Here is a 17,901-nt window from a genome sequence, read left to right on the forward strand (position 1 = left end):
AGTAAGTCTAAATCAGACAGAACTGACATTCGTGTTGGTTACAAACATTTTCAACTGAAACTAATGGGACAAAGCCAGTATGTTGTAAATATTTGCATACTAAATTTCTAGTACAGAAACGGTACATATTTGACCTATTTTAAAAATGCACATAGTTGTTAAAATACTCCATGAGTGCTGCCTTCTTTTCCACAGGGGATGTTAATTTTAGCAAATCTGGAACACTAGACGTGTCTTCTCAAGTTGTACATATGACTGTGCGATGAGAGATCTCTAAGGGTTTAGGAAAAGCCAAATCGTAGTAGCTTAGTATGATTTGAGCGATCCAGTTGTGCAGAAAAATGTCTTCTAGAAAGATGCTCGTACCTCGTTCCTTCTTGCTATTTTTAGACATATTGTTTCTTTTATTTTTTTTTTCATTTTATTTGTGTCCGCATCTCTCTAGATTGATGTTTACCTTCGTACAAAATATATCCAGGGCCAGGATTCTTTCACACTTCGAAAACAAAAACAAAAGTGCACATCATCCTTGCAAAAGTAGTAGTGCTTCTTTTAAAACGTTTTGGATAATATAAACTTATATGAAAATCTTATACCTGAGTATCTCTGATGACTCTATTGTTGGCCATCTTGTGTTAAATTTGGCATTCCAAACCATCACTGGCGTTTCCATTTTTGCAGTAAATGAAGTAATGCTTCAGAAAATATTTACTGACGCTTCCACGAAGATAACATTTAGCCTATTTTTTCTCCTTGGGGTAGTGTCTCCAAGTGGGATTTTTTTTTTGCATTAAGACGGGAATGAACGTCATCCCAGAGTTTGGATAACGTCCTGCATTATTCTCTCTTTGCTGGAAGTGCTTTCTGTAATACTTGGCTAGCGGCAAAGATCACATCTCTACATTTTTTGTCGTCTACTTTCTCAGCAGCCGGTCTGGTAACGCCCACAAGAACTGGGAATATTTCCACTACTTTTTCCCGTGCTTTGTTCACCTTTGATTGCTTATCCAAGTACCACTTCGCATAGTGTCTCTGTGATAATAATCGCTAGAGCCTGAGACCTATATTTGCGTTGCTGTGCTCGACTCTTTTACTGCTATGCTGCCTTTCTGCAACTAGTCTTATCATCCCTTGGCACTGGGCAGACCCGTGTTAGTGTAATTTGTTTACTTTCTATTAAGTGTGACTGGCCCATGATTCTGGTGCCTGTCCAATACTATGGTTCTTTTGTCATCTCCAAAAGATGAGACGTGCTTTCCTTTCGGTGTCTTCATGCACTAGAGCATTATGCCTTAAGATCTTGCGCCCACAAACCACATGTGAGGTTGTCTCCACCTCTGTAAGACAGAACGCGCAGTTATCTTTTTAAGCTGCTATCCCTATGACGCCGTAAATTCTCTGCGGCAGAAAGCGGTCTCTCTCCTATGGATTGCAGTTCTGTATTTCTTTTCTGTTGTTTTCCTCCATTGTTTCTTGTTTGAAGCATTGGCATAGCCAATAGGTCTCGCCATTGGGACCTTATAAGTGTTTAGTTATCCAGCACAATATCTTTGGTGCAACAACATCAAGTGTTGCATGGCTAAACACTTATAAGGTCCCAAAGGTGAGACCTATTGGCTATGCCAATGCTTGTTTTAATGGTCTCCTGCTGCTGTTTGATGCCTCATGGCCCTTTGCCCTAATCTGATCCTGGGAGAGTTGCATTCCTTTAGCCAGGCGCGTGCTTCCTTAAGTATGTCCCTACGGATGGTTGTTTAGTCTCAGTCTCATCCTCCAAGTGCTCCTATGCCCTGACTGGTCATCGTTATGATTGTGGATTATCAACACTGATTATCACGAAGAGAAGGGCACAGGGTTATGTAACCTTGCATCCAACCCATCCACGAGAGCAGCTGAGGTGTATATGTTTTCTGCTGTCCCCAGGTTGATGTTGCTTAAGTCTCCTTCTACTCGCTTTCAATCCTCACTTTGTGTACCCTGGCCCCTATCATCATCATCATGCCCATGCGTCACCCATGCTGGTGTCTGTGTACCTGTATCTCAGCGTCTGTGTCACTTACCTTCATCCTTGCTTTTGCGAACCATGGTCCATAGGTAGGTCTCTCTACCTGGAGTCTATATCTTTTCACCTCCCTGTTGTGATTGACAACCTCACATCTACATAATTTATTCTAGGATCCGTGACTCCTTCCCTCATGTCTGCTTTCTGTCTCTTTGTCTTCAAATCTTCTTATTTCTACTTGATTTCAAGTCTTTCGTCCTGTAACCGTACCTGTGTTTTTGTGTGTATGTCTCCTGCATGTGTTTGCCCTATTCTTGAGCCTATTTTTCACGCTTCATTATTAGTGTCTTCCAGTACTTCTGTCAGCTGTTCACTGCAACTCCACGCAACTTGTACCATTAACACATTTACTCCATGTCACGGGTAATCTCACCATGCCAGGGAGTTAGTCACCCTGTACTCAAGTCTCTTGCTCCCCATTTGTTACCCTCAGTTCCTGCAGCTAAGACTCGCAAACCCTGAGATTCGGTCTTCCTGTCCGCGACTGTGCGTGCGTTCCTGTTTCTGGGGGCGTCTACATTTCCCCTGCCCACGTGGAAGTATAAGTTTCAAACCCCCCCCCCCCAACTTAAGACAGGTTAACTAGATTGATTCATATTATTAATTTCAGGGCAGTGCCTTCGTATGTCCACTCTCAGACCACAGTGGCAGACAGCAGGTTGCGCAGCTGTAGAAAAGCACCAAGAGTGCAAGATGTGACTTAAGCTGGTATATACAAAAACATACAATAGAGCTAACAAAGACATCCAAGTCTGATTCAAGAGGTTATGCTGCAAGCCATTTGCAGTCTGTTTAAAAACTGGTAAAAGAATGTATGGTTTGCAAAGTGGTTTAAATTAAATCCATCTGAGAGACATTCTACAGGAGTACCCCAAACATAAACCACAACGGACATAAAAGGGTTGGATCATCTTGAGTGACATCTACAGTTCAGAGGTTTGTGTTGGGGAAAAGTTCATGCTCATTTAAAGGTAGCACCGGTTTTCAGGTTAGATGGAGGCCAAGCTAAACGCCCTACCATCTAACACTCAATTTGCAGAAAGCTTTTTGCAAATACATAGTACAAAAAGTGTTTACTTTACAATACTCGCAGACAGTGCTTAATTTGTGCAGGTGGTGGGCATCGACACTAATTTGTGTGGACTAGGGCTTCTTTTTCGTCATCAGAGTTTGACCACAAGCACGAGAGAACAGCAGAAAAGGAAGTAGGAAGGGAAATGTAGAAAAACAGTGACAAAGGGAGAAGAGGCGGTGAAATGAGACGGTAGCAGTGAGATAAGTGACGTGAAGTGTAGGGTGGTGGATGAAAGAGGCAGGTGGTGGGATCAAAGCTAGGAAGCAGGGGTATATGGTTTGATTTGGCAATTTATAAAGAGCAAACAAATGCCCGAAGGCATCAGGTACTGATCCCGGCATATGGCAACTGGTTTCTAAGAATAAGATTGTACTTTTCTTTCATTCTTTTCACAAATTAAGCGCAGCTCTCAAAGAAACACGTGTCGGTCTTTACCTCGATGATCCTGCTGTCCACGGGCATGGTTGTGCTCACCATATGAACATTGGGCGTGGAGGTGGACCGCTGTCTTTGGGAGAGGGAGCACTCTGACGAAGGGCTTGTAGAGTTAAAGGTGAAGGCATGAGGAGTAGAATACCTGTGCTGAGAGCTGGAGGAGAAAAAAGATCCATTATTGGGAGCAGAAAGCAATCATCAGCTCAAAAACAAGCATCTTTCAACCTACAGCAGCTGGCAGTGAAACAGTCAGTGCAGCTGTCTGCTGGCTAAACACCACATATTTAGCTAGCTGGCAGCCATCCAGTTAAATTAATTACTACTTCAGTGGGTTTTAAGCTTGATGGCTGGCAAGACATGTCTGGCATGGTTAGAAACAGTCAACTCGAAATTTCGCATTACACCCCCTCCACTGTCAACAAATTATTTTAGCTGCAACTTTTCAGCTGCTGCTAAATTCGGTTAAAATGCAAGGCAGTAAAACTCTAAGGCACATCTGTGTTAGTAGACACATGCTAAAGGTCTTGTGCGTGCCACGTCACTTTAGTTTATCAGATTCAAACTACTATAATCATGGCATTTGATACTAGAAACAAGGACAGGAGAAGATCTCTGCACTCCAAATATTGATGTTATGAAGTCACTTGGCAGCCACTAGCCTTCCAACAGTTTCCTTTACCCATGCTCTTCATAAACTAATGTCCCAAAATAGAAGGTTCCTTGGCTCTCCCAACACAGCACTAATCCCCCATTAACAATTGCTAAATAACCCTCCACATTTACAGGATAAGTAGTGCACCCATTAATGGTGCTTTTCCACCTTAGATTACGCATCATGTATTCATCAGGAAAAGAGTGGCGAGACGTTTAAAGGCAAGGTAACGTACCCACAGCTTCATATAAACCTCTTAAATACATAAATAATTATAAATGTAATCCCTCAAATGAAGCAATTCCTAAAAAAGATGAACCTTCCTTTGTAAAGCTAAAAAAAAAAAGAATTTGATCAGAAATGCGTCTTTCAAGTGGCACATTTCCATTCTTTGGTATTTTTTCATGAAGGTAGACATTATCGTAGATTGATGGGATAACACTATATATGCCCACCTTCCCAGATTGCCTTCCTGCTCCTCTGAATATTTACAGAGCTGATCCTCCATTGCCAGATTGCCCACCTAGAAAGTACAATGACATTTCAGTTGATGGGTTATTTTCCCCTGCCCACGACTTGAACCTTGAGCTACGGGTTCAAGACTCACGGTGCACTACACACACTATTCTTCATGAACCACGTCTCCCTGTTGTTCATGCATTTTTTTCCCCACTTTTGAGCACATTGTGACTTGAGGAAGGTTCTTCCTCTTGGGGTCCATATTTGATGGAATTCTGATGATGATCCTGTATTCACAAGGGGATCAAAACGTAGTGGACTTGCACGCAGCCCATTCCATTGTTTATTATAATTCACAGGCTGTGCTGTTCTTTACAGATCCGATGCGCACTTTGATCACCTTTATCACATGTGCATTACACTTAAAATTGCACCAAGCAGGTTTGTCACTAGCACCCACTCCGTTGTTTATGGCATTTTTGCCTATTGCTTTTTTGTATTCCAATTGTACATTAAATTACAATCTGGTTTGATTATAGTTTGCTTAAATTACTCCATTGGGGGCCATTGTTCATGCAAAAACTTGTTATTGATGCCCGTCACCCGTGCATCACTTGGCCCATTACACATCTATTTACTTGGTAACCCCAGTAAAGAGACATTTTGCTATATGGCAGCTAAAGGTCAGAGTACTAGAATTGAGACAATCAATGGCAGGCTACTATCAAGCTTTCAACCCACAAGACTTATTCCAGTCTGTAGTATCTCGCAAACAATTACTTAGCTAGCAACTAATTTTATTAAATATCAGATACTAAATACATGACTGTACTTATGCAGGAAACTGCACCTAGACTTTAAAGAAGCATCAAGTAATTACCACTGGATGTGCTTAATTCGAACATAGCACTGATTCTGATTATGACGGGTATGCTATAGCATCAGTGTAGTGGTCCCTGTGCATTAGGACTCAAGCTGCACATTACTGATGAGGCCGAATAAGGTTGAAAACAGACTGTTTTGCTTGTGTTCCTGTCCAGCGACTGGACGGAACTGTTCTCTTTAAAGCAAGACCAGGTCTAATTTACATATGAATGATCCCTGCCTGGAGTGGCGCAGTGGTTCCAAAAACGTCACCTTTTTCCAGCGATGAAGAATGACAAGGGACCAGCCAACTTCCTCCTTCCCACTGTCATCTACAGATGACCATGGCCGTGCACTGACTTCATCAACACCATCATGGGTCGTGACACAACACTTGTGCTCGATGCTAGCAATTACATCCTACTCGGAGACCTGAACTTCTACCTGGAAGACCACACCGACTGCAACTCAAAGCACTTCTTGAAGACCGTGGAAGCCTGAGCCTCACCCAACAAATAAAGGGACCTACCACTTCATTGGACATTTCTTGGACCCTATTTTCGCCACCTATGACAACATCTAAGTCTACAAACTCACACCAGTCTCCTGGACAGACCAAGTCTTGGTCAAGTTCAGCATCTCCATCCCAAGCACCTCCTGTATCAACTGCGTGGTTCCACTCAATAAGAGCAATTCAACACAATCTATAGATCACAGGCCAGTTGGTACACAGAGGAACTCTGACTCATGAAACATCACAGCAAACAACTGTAGAGCAAATGGAGAATGAGTCAGGACAACACAGACAGGAGCATATTCTAATCTGCCTTGAGATGCTAGCACCAAATGATCCGGACCACAAAACGCCTTGCTCTCGTACAACGCATTGATGTCAGCATTAACAGAAACAAAGAAATCTTTGCCATAGCGAAAGATTTCACCTCACCAGTGGCCGCTTCCAAATTGATCACCCCATCGCAGAACATCTTCAACAACCTCTCTTTACCCATCAGCAACAAAATCTCCCCCATTTAGAGCTACCTCAACCCACAACCGAATGGGACTTACTTTGCCATAAGCCTCACAAACTTATTGAAAGTACCAATGCTAACCACATGACCCCCACCACACCTACTGTAGAGGATTGTAATCCATCAGCGCCAAGCTCATACCTATTCTCAACACCTCCACCTCATCCAAGACATTTCCAGAATTCTGGAAACATGCACCTGTCCTCCGATTGCCGAAGAAATCCTCCACTGACCCTTCAACGCTTGCCAACTACAGACCGATCTTCCTACTACCATTTCCAGCCAAGGTCCTAGAGAAAATCAACAAACGCCTCATGAATACTTCAATGGCCACAAACTCCTCAACATCACTCAGTATGGTTTCAGACTGAATCACAGCATGGAAATGTCCTTAATGTCCACCCCAGAGGGCATCTGAAAGATGCTGGACGGAGGGGAGACGGAGGCCCTCATCTGTCTGGACCACTCTGTAGCGTTTGACACGGTCTTCCACCACATCTTATCCAAAGACTATGAGACATCAGAATTCTATCAATCAGGATTTATAAAGCGCGGCTAATCTATTGTGATGGATCTGCTTTTTTCTGACTGAAAAGACCCAGTCAATGAGGCTGATACCGTACACCTCGGACGCCCACAACCTCATATGCGGAAGTCCGCATGCATCCACCCTGAGCCTCTTCAATATACGAATAATCCCTTAAGCAAGCATCATCCGTTCCCACAACATTAACGTCCTCTTCTACGCCGAAGACACGCAACTCAATCCCTCCCTTACAGATATGATGCCAGGTATCCGGATCAGGTTATTTGCCTGCATGACTTAATTCGGTGACTGGATGAAGAACAACTGTCTCAAGCTGAACTCTGGTAAGACCAAAAACAAGATCTTCGTGAAAGAGTATTTAACAGTGGGACTCTACCTGGTGGCCAACAAAACTAGGACAGACAACATCCCCCACCATCTATGCCAGGAACCTCAGCATTGTCATCGACAATAAACTGGTTGACTTTGCTATTCTCCGTTTCCTACCTAACTATTCCAATAATTTTTTTCCAAATTGTAAATGATCCTCAACTCTTAACTTACAACAGAGGCACTTAAAGACACATACATTTATCTCTATAAAACTCAGGAACTGCATATAATAAAAAAATATTGGTATCAAATTAGAAATCTGATTTAACAATTTGAAGTTATTTCTAGTTACCTACACCTCCTGTTCGGAATATTATTCAAAACAAGCCATACGCATCCACAAGACAGAACTGACAGTTCCTCCAAAGCAGAACAGCTGACCGCAGTCAACTTTGGTCAACAAGCATCCCAGATCCATAAAGGGGCAGAGTCTCAGAAAGCATTAGCAGACATACCAATGGTAGAAGCGCAATACACAAATGCTAGTAACTTAAAATGTTTAGTAAGACAGTAGATCAATGAAGGAAATATGCAAACGTTTATATTCAGTTTTATTTGCCTGCATTGGTTTTACACTACTTGCCACTAGTTAAAAGAAGATATACTCAGGAGCGCCAACAACTGGCCTGATTGGCTTATTATATAAACATAAAATGAACAGAACAAATAAAAGGTGAAATTAAATCACTGTGATGTATATTATAGAGCTCATGAGACCTAGCACAAAAAAGAGTGGGTTACCTAGCAGGTATTCGAGAAACCGACTCCCGCATCCGCCGCATGGTCATGGATGGTAGCGTGTGAACACCATCACCAATATTCGAATTTGGGAACAGTCTGAAAATAAATCATGAAACCATTAAATCAATGAATTGCTCTATCAGTGCCATCTGACTTGTACATTGGTCCGAACATTGTTACTCTGAAAGAACTGCATTCTAGGAATACTCACTCTCTGTATAGAAAACACACTCTCAAAGCAGGAAATATAAAATAGACCCTCTCAAAGTAAGTGACCTTTCATCTCCCCCCATTTAATATCCACTATTCAAAAACAGATGTATTAAACTTCTGAACTTTTATTTCTCCTGTGAACTCCCATCCCCATGTGCAGCAAAGAACAATCAGGGCGGACTTGCCTTCTCAACCAGCAAAACAATTGTTTATAGCTTCAGCCGCCTCTACGCTGGAAATAAACTAAGCGACAACCCATTTTGCTATCCATTAATTGTTGGCTAGATAATTCGGAATAGTTGGCAAGAAGAAATCCAACAATTTATTTTTGCCTGTTTTCTTGTTTTGATTTAATTTCTGCAATCCTAATGGAATTCAACAGTGAACACTTCCCAAAACATGTTTTGCATACCACTTTAACTCTCATTAAATGTAATCTGAGCATCCCTAATGACTAACTTCTTGTGACAATCTGTTTTCACCGTGAAATGTTTAAATCTCATTGACCGCACTGAGGTTTTCTTCTATTACGAGTCTGACGGTCCGTGGACCACCAGACTCGTGGTGGCATGGCAATGGCGAATCCAACCACCTCCACACCGGTGGTCAGACCGCCCGATTATGACTAGGGCAGTCGGACTGCCCTAGGTCCGCCGGGTCCACCACGGAACCTCTGTTCCCTAGTGTAGGAGCGGCGGTCAGAGGCCCCAATATGCTTGGCGCTACCGCCACGGTCCCGCCAAGCATATTACGAGTTTCCTCTCAGCCAGGGTTTCCATGGCGGTGGAACCGCCATGGAAACCCTGGCAAAGAGGAAACCTGTGCCTCAAACATAGGTGGATGCACACAGGGGGGAATAACATGTTACCCCCTGTGTGCATGCACTTAGGTTCCTGCAGGGCATGGACTTTCGAGTCCATGCTTTGCTGGAACCTTGTAGAGCCGTCCCATTGCAGTGCCTTTTTTAATGGCACCACCGCCTTTATAAGAGGCACCGACACACCGACCGCCTTCTAGACTACTAAAAAATTGTAATCTGGCAGGCGGCGACGTGACCTTTGGCATAGCGGTGGCGCGGTTGTGCAAACCGCAGCGCCACCGCTCCGCCAAAAACGTAATAGGCCCCTTAGTGTTTCTTATGAAATATTCACAAATTTACAGTCTGGGTAATTGTCAATTGGTTATTTTTCTATCATAACACTATCACCTGAAAAATGCCCCTCGGAATATTAAATGGTATAGGTCTATTCCCAGCTATCACAGGGTTTCAAGGTTACCCTTCTATGAAAGAAAATCCAATTACAACTGCAATAAAAAAGCAGATCCCAGAAATGCTTTTAACATCACCAAGTAAACAGTATCGAGCATGGCAAATACAAGTGCTCTTGCTTTCTCATCTCTGCAGCACCCTGATGGAAGCCATTTGGACGGCTGCCCTGCCTGAAGTCACTCATCAAGACAGCTCATTATTTACACTATAATATTGTGAGCTTTACACAGAGTGTTCTGGTCGGTTGGCCATGATATTTCTATGTGACTGAACTGCCGATGCAGTCAACAAAAAGGCAGATTATCCTACCGCACACCAGCAATGCAATCTTTACCTAATATGGTAAACGTGGTGTTGAACTGCCTTCTCACCATATAGCATGCTCTATTAAGTAGTGTGTGTGTGGATTTACAGTAGATAAACCTATTAACACACTGATTACTCAGTATATTGACATAAGAATGGCCAAAATCCACCCCATCTCTCTATTTATACAAGGTAATTGAGATTTTACTGTTGATAGAATAATCATAAATTTCCATGTTATCCCACCAAAGAAAACATCAATAATGGAAGCAAAATTCAGAGCGAGTGCCTAATTAAAATAAAATTGCTATCGCTTTATTACATGGTTCGAATAGCACAAACATCTTCTTCATTTTAATTAATTATACTTACTAGTCTTTCTTTCACATCCCTAACAAAAGGTAGTCACTTACAAGAGTTGCCGGATGTTGCTCCAGTCAACACACATGGTTGGGACTTTAGTGCTGCAGTGTTCATGGAACTTGTAGCCACAGGTCTGACATCGGAAGCCATTCAGCAGGAACTTCTGGCAGATGTCGCAGAAGGCGAGCTTTAAAAATGTCTTCCGAACCTGCAGAATGATGTAAAGGAACAGGTCATTTGAGTGACAAACACCGGATATCAACAGGACACCCATATATCAAGTGGGAATATCAGCAGACTGGTCTGCACATTCTATATGCCAAGTTTTCTAAATAATAATCTTTTAGAAAACACTGACATTTATGAGACATGCACAATAAACACGTTAGTCACTTGCAGTAGTCACTTGTAGCAGGCAAATTAATTTTCATATAATAATGCCAATATTATTCAAATAATAACGCCAATATTATTCAGGATATGACCACTAAATTTGAATGACATTCGATACCATAAATAATTTGATACAATCAATATTAATGAAAGTATCTTAGTAAACACCCATAGGATATCTGTAATTATACGGTCAGTTACTTGCTCACACTCTACATACTTGGTGTGTGCTGTGGTGGGACTAAAATTATGCAAACTAAAATGCATATTTATCACTTCCTATCAACAATATTAGTAGTGTGCATTGCAGAACAGATTGAACAGACCCTTGCACCTGAACAAGCATTGGTCCCATTACTGAATTCTCATTAAATAAAATCTCTAGCGTCCCAATCTGAGTGCCTCACAGATGCTACAATGGGGTTTTGGGGGGGGGGGGGGCGGACGACCACCGGGAGGCCTGCCAGGAATCACAGGGGGTTTTTGGGCTGTTTGGGCTGGCGGTAGGTTCTTGGGCTCCCTTTGGGCTGGGGCTTGGGCTGGTTGGGCTGGGAGGGTATATGACCGGACATTTTGTGACACTGACCACCATTTCGGTGGCAGTGACACAGCAACCGGTGGGAGGCTTGCCGCAAGTTTTTTATTGTTGGCTTGGGCGCTTTTATGGGGTAGCGGACCTGTTTGTGGTTGTCTCGGGCACAGTGGTACTGCGCAGTGCTTTTTCAGGTTGGCGGTCGGTCTGCGTGGCATGGAGGCATGGCGAGAATGGACGATCCCCAGGAGGTGGAGGCCTGGCGATTGCTGGGAGACGCTGGCCGCTTGGACCTCGTGAGGCCGGAAGTATAGGTGAGGCCGCCACGGTGCGCTGCGAACAGCGCCGCGGCAGCTGTCCTAGCGTGTGAGCCCCCGCGGTCTCGGCCGCGGAGGGCTCGCGGTGAAGGTGGGAGGGGCGGGAGAGCGGCGGAGAGCTGGAGGCGGGGCCGGAGGGCTACACCGGCAGGCGGAAAGCGAGGGAGGGTGGGGGAAAGAAGGGCGCGAGGGGCCGGACACCCCTGGAGTTTGTGGGCGGAGCGGGGGTTGCGGGGGGTGGGGAAGGAGGAGGCGGCAATGGGGGAGGGAAAGTTGCCAGTGCCACAGGGAGGGGGCAAGGAGGGGATATGCTGGGCAGCAGGGAGCGGGGGAAGCGTCAGGGGAAGAGCGAGGGGGGCAGGGTCCCCTTTGTTAATTGACGAATCGGATATGGAGGGGAGGGGGTGGGGGGCATGGAGGGTGGGGAGACTGATTTGGACTGGGGATCCTCGTCTGGGGGGAGGGGAGTATGGTGGGACCTAGCAGGTCGCCGTCTCCTAAGAGAGTGCGAGGGGGGAGGGGTGGGGAAGCGGGAGGGAGGGGCGCTTGGGAGATCCGAGGCAGGGGGAGGGAGGTTTGGGGTGCCTGGGGGACATGCCGGGTGGGAGGTTGGCAGTTGGGGGTCGGAGTGAGGCAGGATGGGGTTGGGGGCCGGGGGGCCAGTCTGGGGGGGCTCGTGTTGGGTGGGGGAGCCACGGTAGGCGTAATGGGGGGAATGGGGCTGGGGGGAGCGGGGGGTGGCAGGAGCGACCGGCTAGGAGGGGGGGGCATTTCGCGGGGTGGGGAAGGGGGCCGCAGAGGGGCTGGGGGGAGGGGGCCGAGTTGGGGGGACTGGGGGGGGTCATTTTTTCCCCGGCATGCTGGACTCCATGTTTTTTTCCTTGGCAGGAGCGGTGGGAGAGGCGCTCTGGAGGGCAGCTTGCGGCTCCGGTCCACCGAGGGGATGGGCCGGCTCTGCCTTGTACGGGCGGTTGTGCTCCAACGAGGGAGCAAGCAGGAGAGCACGGGAGATGGCGGGGTGATAGGTCCCCTCCTGCCCCACCCCGAAGGGTCGAGACGGCCGCCGGGGGTCGTGAGTGCGAGGCAGCATGGTGGAGACAGCCTACGGGTCATGTGTGGCGGATGGACGGAGAGAGCGTGGATTTGAGTGCGTTGATGAGGGTGTGTAGGGAAAAGGCGGGGTTGAGCCAGGTGGAGTCCCCAGGGAGCGACCAGGAGTTGATGGGATTGCAAGTGTGTGGGGACGGGGAGTCAGAGGAGGAAGGGGAGATTAGGGAGGTGGAGGAGGGAGCAGTAACGCTGTTGGAAGTACATTGCAGGTACGGCAACGGCTTGAAGTGCCCAGAGTGACGGCCCCCTCAGCTCCACTGGTTCGGCGGCGGGATCCAGTGTGGACGCCGGCCTTGACGCCAGGTAAGGTTGGGGACGGAGCGGGGAGTGGTTTGGGCAGGCAGCGCCTCGCGCAGGTGTCGGTGGGGATGTGTGCAAGTGGGGAGGACTTGGTGCGGCTAGTGTGAAGGGACGTTATGTGACGGATACGGGGGTGGGCCCGGACGGGGGGGTGCTGTCGGCAGGGGTAGCGTCGGTGAGCAACGGGACGGGCAGTGAGGGGAGTGAGGTGGTGGGGAGTGCGAAGACAGACGGGACGGCCACCAGGACGAAGGAGAGTTGCGTGGTTCCGGTGCACAAGCTCCCATATATGGGGGGTGACAAAGCCGCTGGGGGCCCACCTATCGCTGCCGACGAAGAAGAAGATATGGAAGAGGGAGTACGTGGAGATGTTGAAGCTCCTTCACAGGGAGCTAACGTCTAAGGAAGAGTCTAAGGAGGAGGAGCAGAGGTTGGCTAGGCGCCCCAAGGTGTCGCTGATGATTGACAATTGGTCGGCGGCATTTCTAATATACGCTAGCGTGTATTGCAAAAAGTATCCAGACAGGTCCATAGCGTTGTTTAAATACATGGATGTGGTCCGGAGGGCGCAGGTGACGTATGGCGGTTACGCGTGGTCGCATTATGATGAGGAGTTCCGGGCGAGGATGGCGTCGGACCCGGACGCAAAGTGGGGTGAACTGGACTCCGACTTGTACCAGCAGATGATGGGCGGGGCGAAGTTCGGCCGCACCGTTTTACAGCCAGCGGTTTGCTGCTCGCGCCGAGCCCCTTTTCAGCCTGCCCCACCCGTGGGGGGGGGGGCAGTGAGAGAGGCGCCGGGCAAAACACGGTCAGGCCTGCTGGGATTTCAAGAAGGGCGTGTGCGGCAGGCAAGTGTGCCGTTTTCGGCACGAATGCTCAAAATGCAGAAGACGGCATCCAGTGGTGCGCTGCTGGGGAGTCGGGGGTCCTTCGGGACAACAGCCGGTGGTGCCGGGAAATCAGGGCGGTGGGAGGCAAAGAGCTATGGGAGAAGGCTCGTACGCCAGTTAGGCTGGACCGGCTGGAGCCATTGCTGGCGGCCTATCCGCGGGCGGACGATGCAGCCGTTTTGCGACGGGGCTTCCAGGAGGGCTTTTGGTTGGGGTATGAAGGGCCGCGGATTGCGCGCTGGGCGGACAATTTGAAGTCTGTAAACGCGCGCAAGGGGATTGTGCGAGAGAAATTGCTCAAGGAGGTGAAGGAGGGCCGGATGGTGGGCCCCCTTCGCGGAGCCGTCTTTGCCAAACCTGATTATCTCCCCGATTGGGGTGGTGCCCAAGAAGGAGCCGGGGCAGTTCAGGTTGATACAGCACTTGTCGTGGCCGGAGGGGGTCTTCGGTGAATGACTTCATATCGGCAGAGCGCGCGTCCGTGTCGTACTCGTCTGTGGACGTGGCGCTGAAGATTGTGGCGGCGGTAGGGACGGGGACCATGATGGCGAAGTGCGTCATTAAGTCGGCTTTCAGGGTTGCTCAGTTGTTGGGGATTCAATTTGATGGGGGCATTTTCGTTGACAAGGCGCTGCCCATGGGGTGCTCGATCTCCTGTGCGTTTGTTTGAGCGTTTTCAGTTCCTTACTGGCGCACAGGCTCTGAGGACGCACTACCTGGATGACTTCTTTCTGGTGGGACGGCCCGGTTCGACGGATTGTCAGCAATAGCTGGACGGTTTCATGGACCAAATGGGCTACTTGGGGGTTCCCCTGGCGCTAGAGAAGACACACGGTCCCAGTATGTGCGGTCCTTTCTCGGTATAGAGCTCAACTCGGCGGCCATGGAAGCACGCCTACCGGTGGACAAGAGAGCGGCAATGTTGGCATTGGTGAGAGGCATATTGGACAAACGGAAGGTGACAGTGCGGGAAGTGCAAGTGTTGTTGGTACATCTGAATTTTGCATGCCGAGTGGTGCGGGCGGGGCGTATGTTCTGCCGTCGGCTGGGTCTGGCGCTGTCGGGGTTGACGCTGCCGTATCATCACTTGTGCCTGTCGGCGGGGACGAAGGAGGATTTGAGGATGTGGCTCGCGTTTCTGGGACGTTCAATGGGGTGCCGATGGCGCCCCCGGAAGACTGGGAGTGGGACGTTACGCTGTTTTCGGACGCGGCGGGTGTTGGTGGCGTCGGATTGTACTGGGCGGGACGGTGGTGCGCGGAGCAGAGGCGGTTGCAGTGGCAAGCGCGGGGCCGCAGCATTGCTTTCTTGGAATTGTTTCCTTTGGTGGTGGCGGTGTCGGTGTGGGCTCAGGAGTTGTCTCACAAACGAAACGGGTCCTGTTCAGGGTGGACAATATGTCAGTGGGACAGGTGGTTAACAGGCAGTCGGCCCGAGACCCGCAGGTGCTGAAATTGATGAGAGTGTTCGTGCTGCGCTGCTTAGAACATGACATTCTGTTTCAGGCCCGACATGTGCCTGGGGTGAACAATGACATTGCGGATGCTTTGTCTCATTCACAGTGGCAGAGGTTCCATGGGCTAGCCACGGAGGCGGAGGAGACCAAGACGCTGGTTCCGAGGGAGCTGTGGTCGGTGGGAGACGTCGGGTCGTTCAACTGGTGAGGGCGTCGGCGGCGGTGTCAAATTGGAAGGCGTGCGTGCAGGCTTGGGAGGAATTTCGGCGGTCTGGTCAGAGTAACAATGTTCGGACCAATGTACAAGTCAGATGGCACTGATAGAGCAATTCACTGATTTAATGATTTCATGATTTATTTTCAGACTGTTCCCAAATTCGAATATTGGTGATGGTGTTCACACGATACCATCCATGAAAACTGATAAAGCAGCACATGATGAATTACAGAGGAGACCAAGGCACAAGACATTGGAGAGAGGCACAAGACAGATGAAAACAAGCATTTGCAATGCAATAGGTCTTGCATTTACGCAACTTTAAACTATTGGCATTGTAAATGACAATGCCTTTTATTTATGTTTTGGTATGTACAACATAAATTAAAGGCATTGTTATTTACAATACCAATAGCTCCAAAACTCGCAGTTGCGAGACCTATTGCATTGCAAATGCTTGTTCTGTAGAGTGACCCACCTTACTGGTAGAGCATTTTATTCCAAAGGATACAAGACATACACTCACAGACACACAAAAACACACACATACCCTTGAAACAGGCACTCAACGTGCTGAGCTATCCTACCTGGATTGGAATGTGTGAGCTACACAAAAGCTTCCGAAGCCAAGGACTCAACCCAGTGACCTAGTGGAGCTACTTAAGCACATTACATAGAGAATGCTCACAAATATTTGGAGCCTTGATTTCAAATGTTCAATGAGTCCAGCCTTTCTATGAAAGTCAATGTCTCACCTAAGTGTATGCGACATAGAGCTGTAAGGTTCTGATGTATCATAGGTTTTATCAGTGCCGCTGTTTTGACACAGCTTCTATATGGACTTGTGTTATGTTCGACTTCTTCAACCCGTCTTTTTAGCCAGAAAGCTTTTTGTTTCCTAGATTTATAGTTTGATTTCACCACTATTATTATGGGTAACCAATCTCAGGATGCAAAATGATTTTGGCGAAAATGCTAGGCTGACTGAAGGTGCCACACATGGCAAGTACCTCCAATGCTAGTGATGATCTTAAAGTTCCTTCATAAAAAATTGAAAAACGCTTTTGAGTAAGTCTTCAGAGGCCATCAACAAATGTTCATTATGTATTAATTGGTCTGTATGAAAAACTATTTGCTAACACTTCAGAATCTTAAAACGCTGAGGTTACCACCTTCATTCAAATCAGATCAAGCACTGAGTGGTTGTGACAGACCCAAAGATGACTATGTCCCGTACATGATGATCATTTTGATGTTCTGTATGATGTATGGGGTTGCAATTTGTGAAAAATTGTGTGGGTACATTTTTGTTGTCATATTTCATTTGAACAGCACTTGGTAAACAACATTTAGTGGTGAAACATGTTTTGGCTATGTTTGTGCTTTCAGATTAGTATGGACAGGTTGATTGAATAATTGAGTTTTTGAATATATGTTTCAATAAAAGAAGCGGGATGAAGGAATAAAAGGGAATTGGTGCCTTCGTCTATTATCCTCTTGCTATCATATGTCTGTGAGTCTCGAGTTCCGTATCCAGTGTGTTCACATGTCCCAGACTCTTTACTATAGTGTCCCCCCTTGCCCACGATGTCCATGTGCCCATGGCTTCTTATAAGCATGTCCCAGGTTCCTCACAAAGGCTACAGCACTTCGCATTGTCAGGCCTATACTCTAGGTCACGATGGTTAAATGACTGCGTACTTGAATTCTTACAACACAGGGGTGATCCTTATGAAATCTTTGGGGTGCTTATGAAATCTTAGGGGTGCTCTCGAATCTGATTTGTCTATCTCAAATACGAAACAAAAATATATCTAGTAGGGTAAATTATAGGCAAAATCACAGTATTATGTTTAGTACATTTTCAACGTTGTTGCTATGCTATGTTTTTATATAATATATAAAAAATGCAAATTGTGACAATACAGCTTTATTTTATTTTTTATTTTTATACACCTGGTGTGCTATGCACTTAGATTCCTAAACATGCATGCCAATAAATGCACATACACACACCTATGCCAGCGTAGGACTAAATATATCGCTCATTACCCATGTTCATGCTTATTTGTATAAAAATAAAATATAAACTAAGTCATCCAAGATCAGTACACCTCAATTAAACTACATGATAGAATGGAACAGCTGTGTGGGGCAATCTAATTAAATACATGGCTGAGATATTATTCAATTGTTGTGCCTAGCCGGCTGACACGATGCAACATTTCTTGAAGAATTTCTGCTCCCTCTGTTTACCCGTAATCTGACTCACGTTTCTTAAAATGTCAGTGTT

The 17,901-nt window shown here is 46.8% G+C and overlaps 1 protein-coding gene across 2 annotated transcripts in view; it reads right to left on the reverse strand.

Annotated features, from left to right (window-relative positions):
- The window catches only part of RAF1 (Raf-1 proto-oncogene, serine/threonine kinase), a 314,694-nt gene that overhangs the window by 129,573 nt on the left and 167,220 nt on the right, over positions 1-17,901 (reverse strand). For both annotated transcript variants that reach the window (XM_078661425.1, XM_078661424.1), the window contains exons 5-7: positions 10,441-10,598; positions 8,239-8,334; positions 3,573-3,726 (exon numbers count right to left, since the gene is read on the reverse strand). In XM_078661425.1, the coding sequence (XP_078517551.1) occupies positions 3,573-3,726; positions 8,239-8,334; positions 10,441-10,598 (408 nt within the window). The remainder of the gene's footprint in view (positions 1-3,572; positions 3,727-8,238; positions 8,335-10,440; positions 10,599-17,901) is intronic.

This window comes from Lissotriton helveticus, chromosome 9, assembly GCF_964261635.1.
Source record: "Lissotriton helveticus chromosome 9, aLisHel1.1, whole genome shotgun sequence".
Lineage (NCBI taxonomy): Eukaryota > Metazoa > Chordata > Amphibia > Caudata > Salamandridae > Lissotriton > Lissotriton helveticus.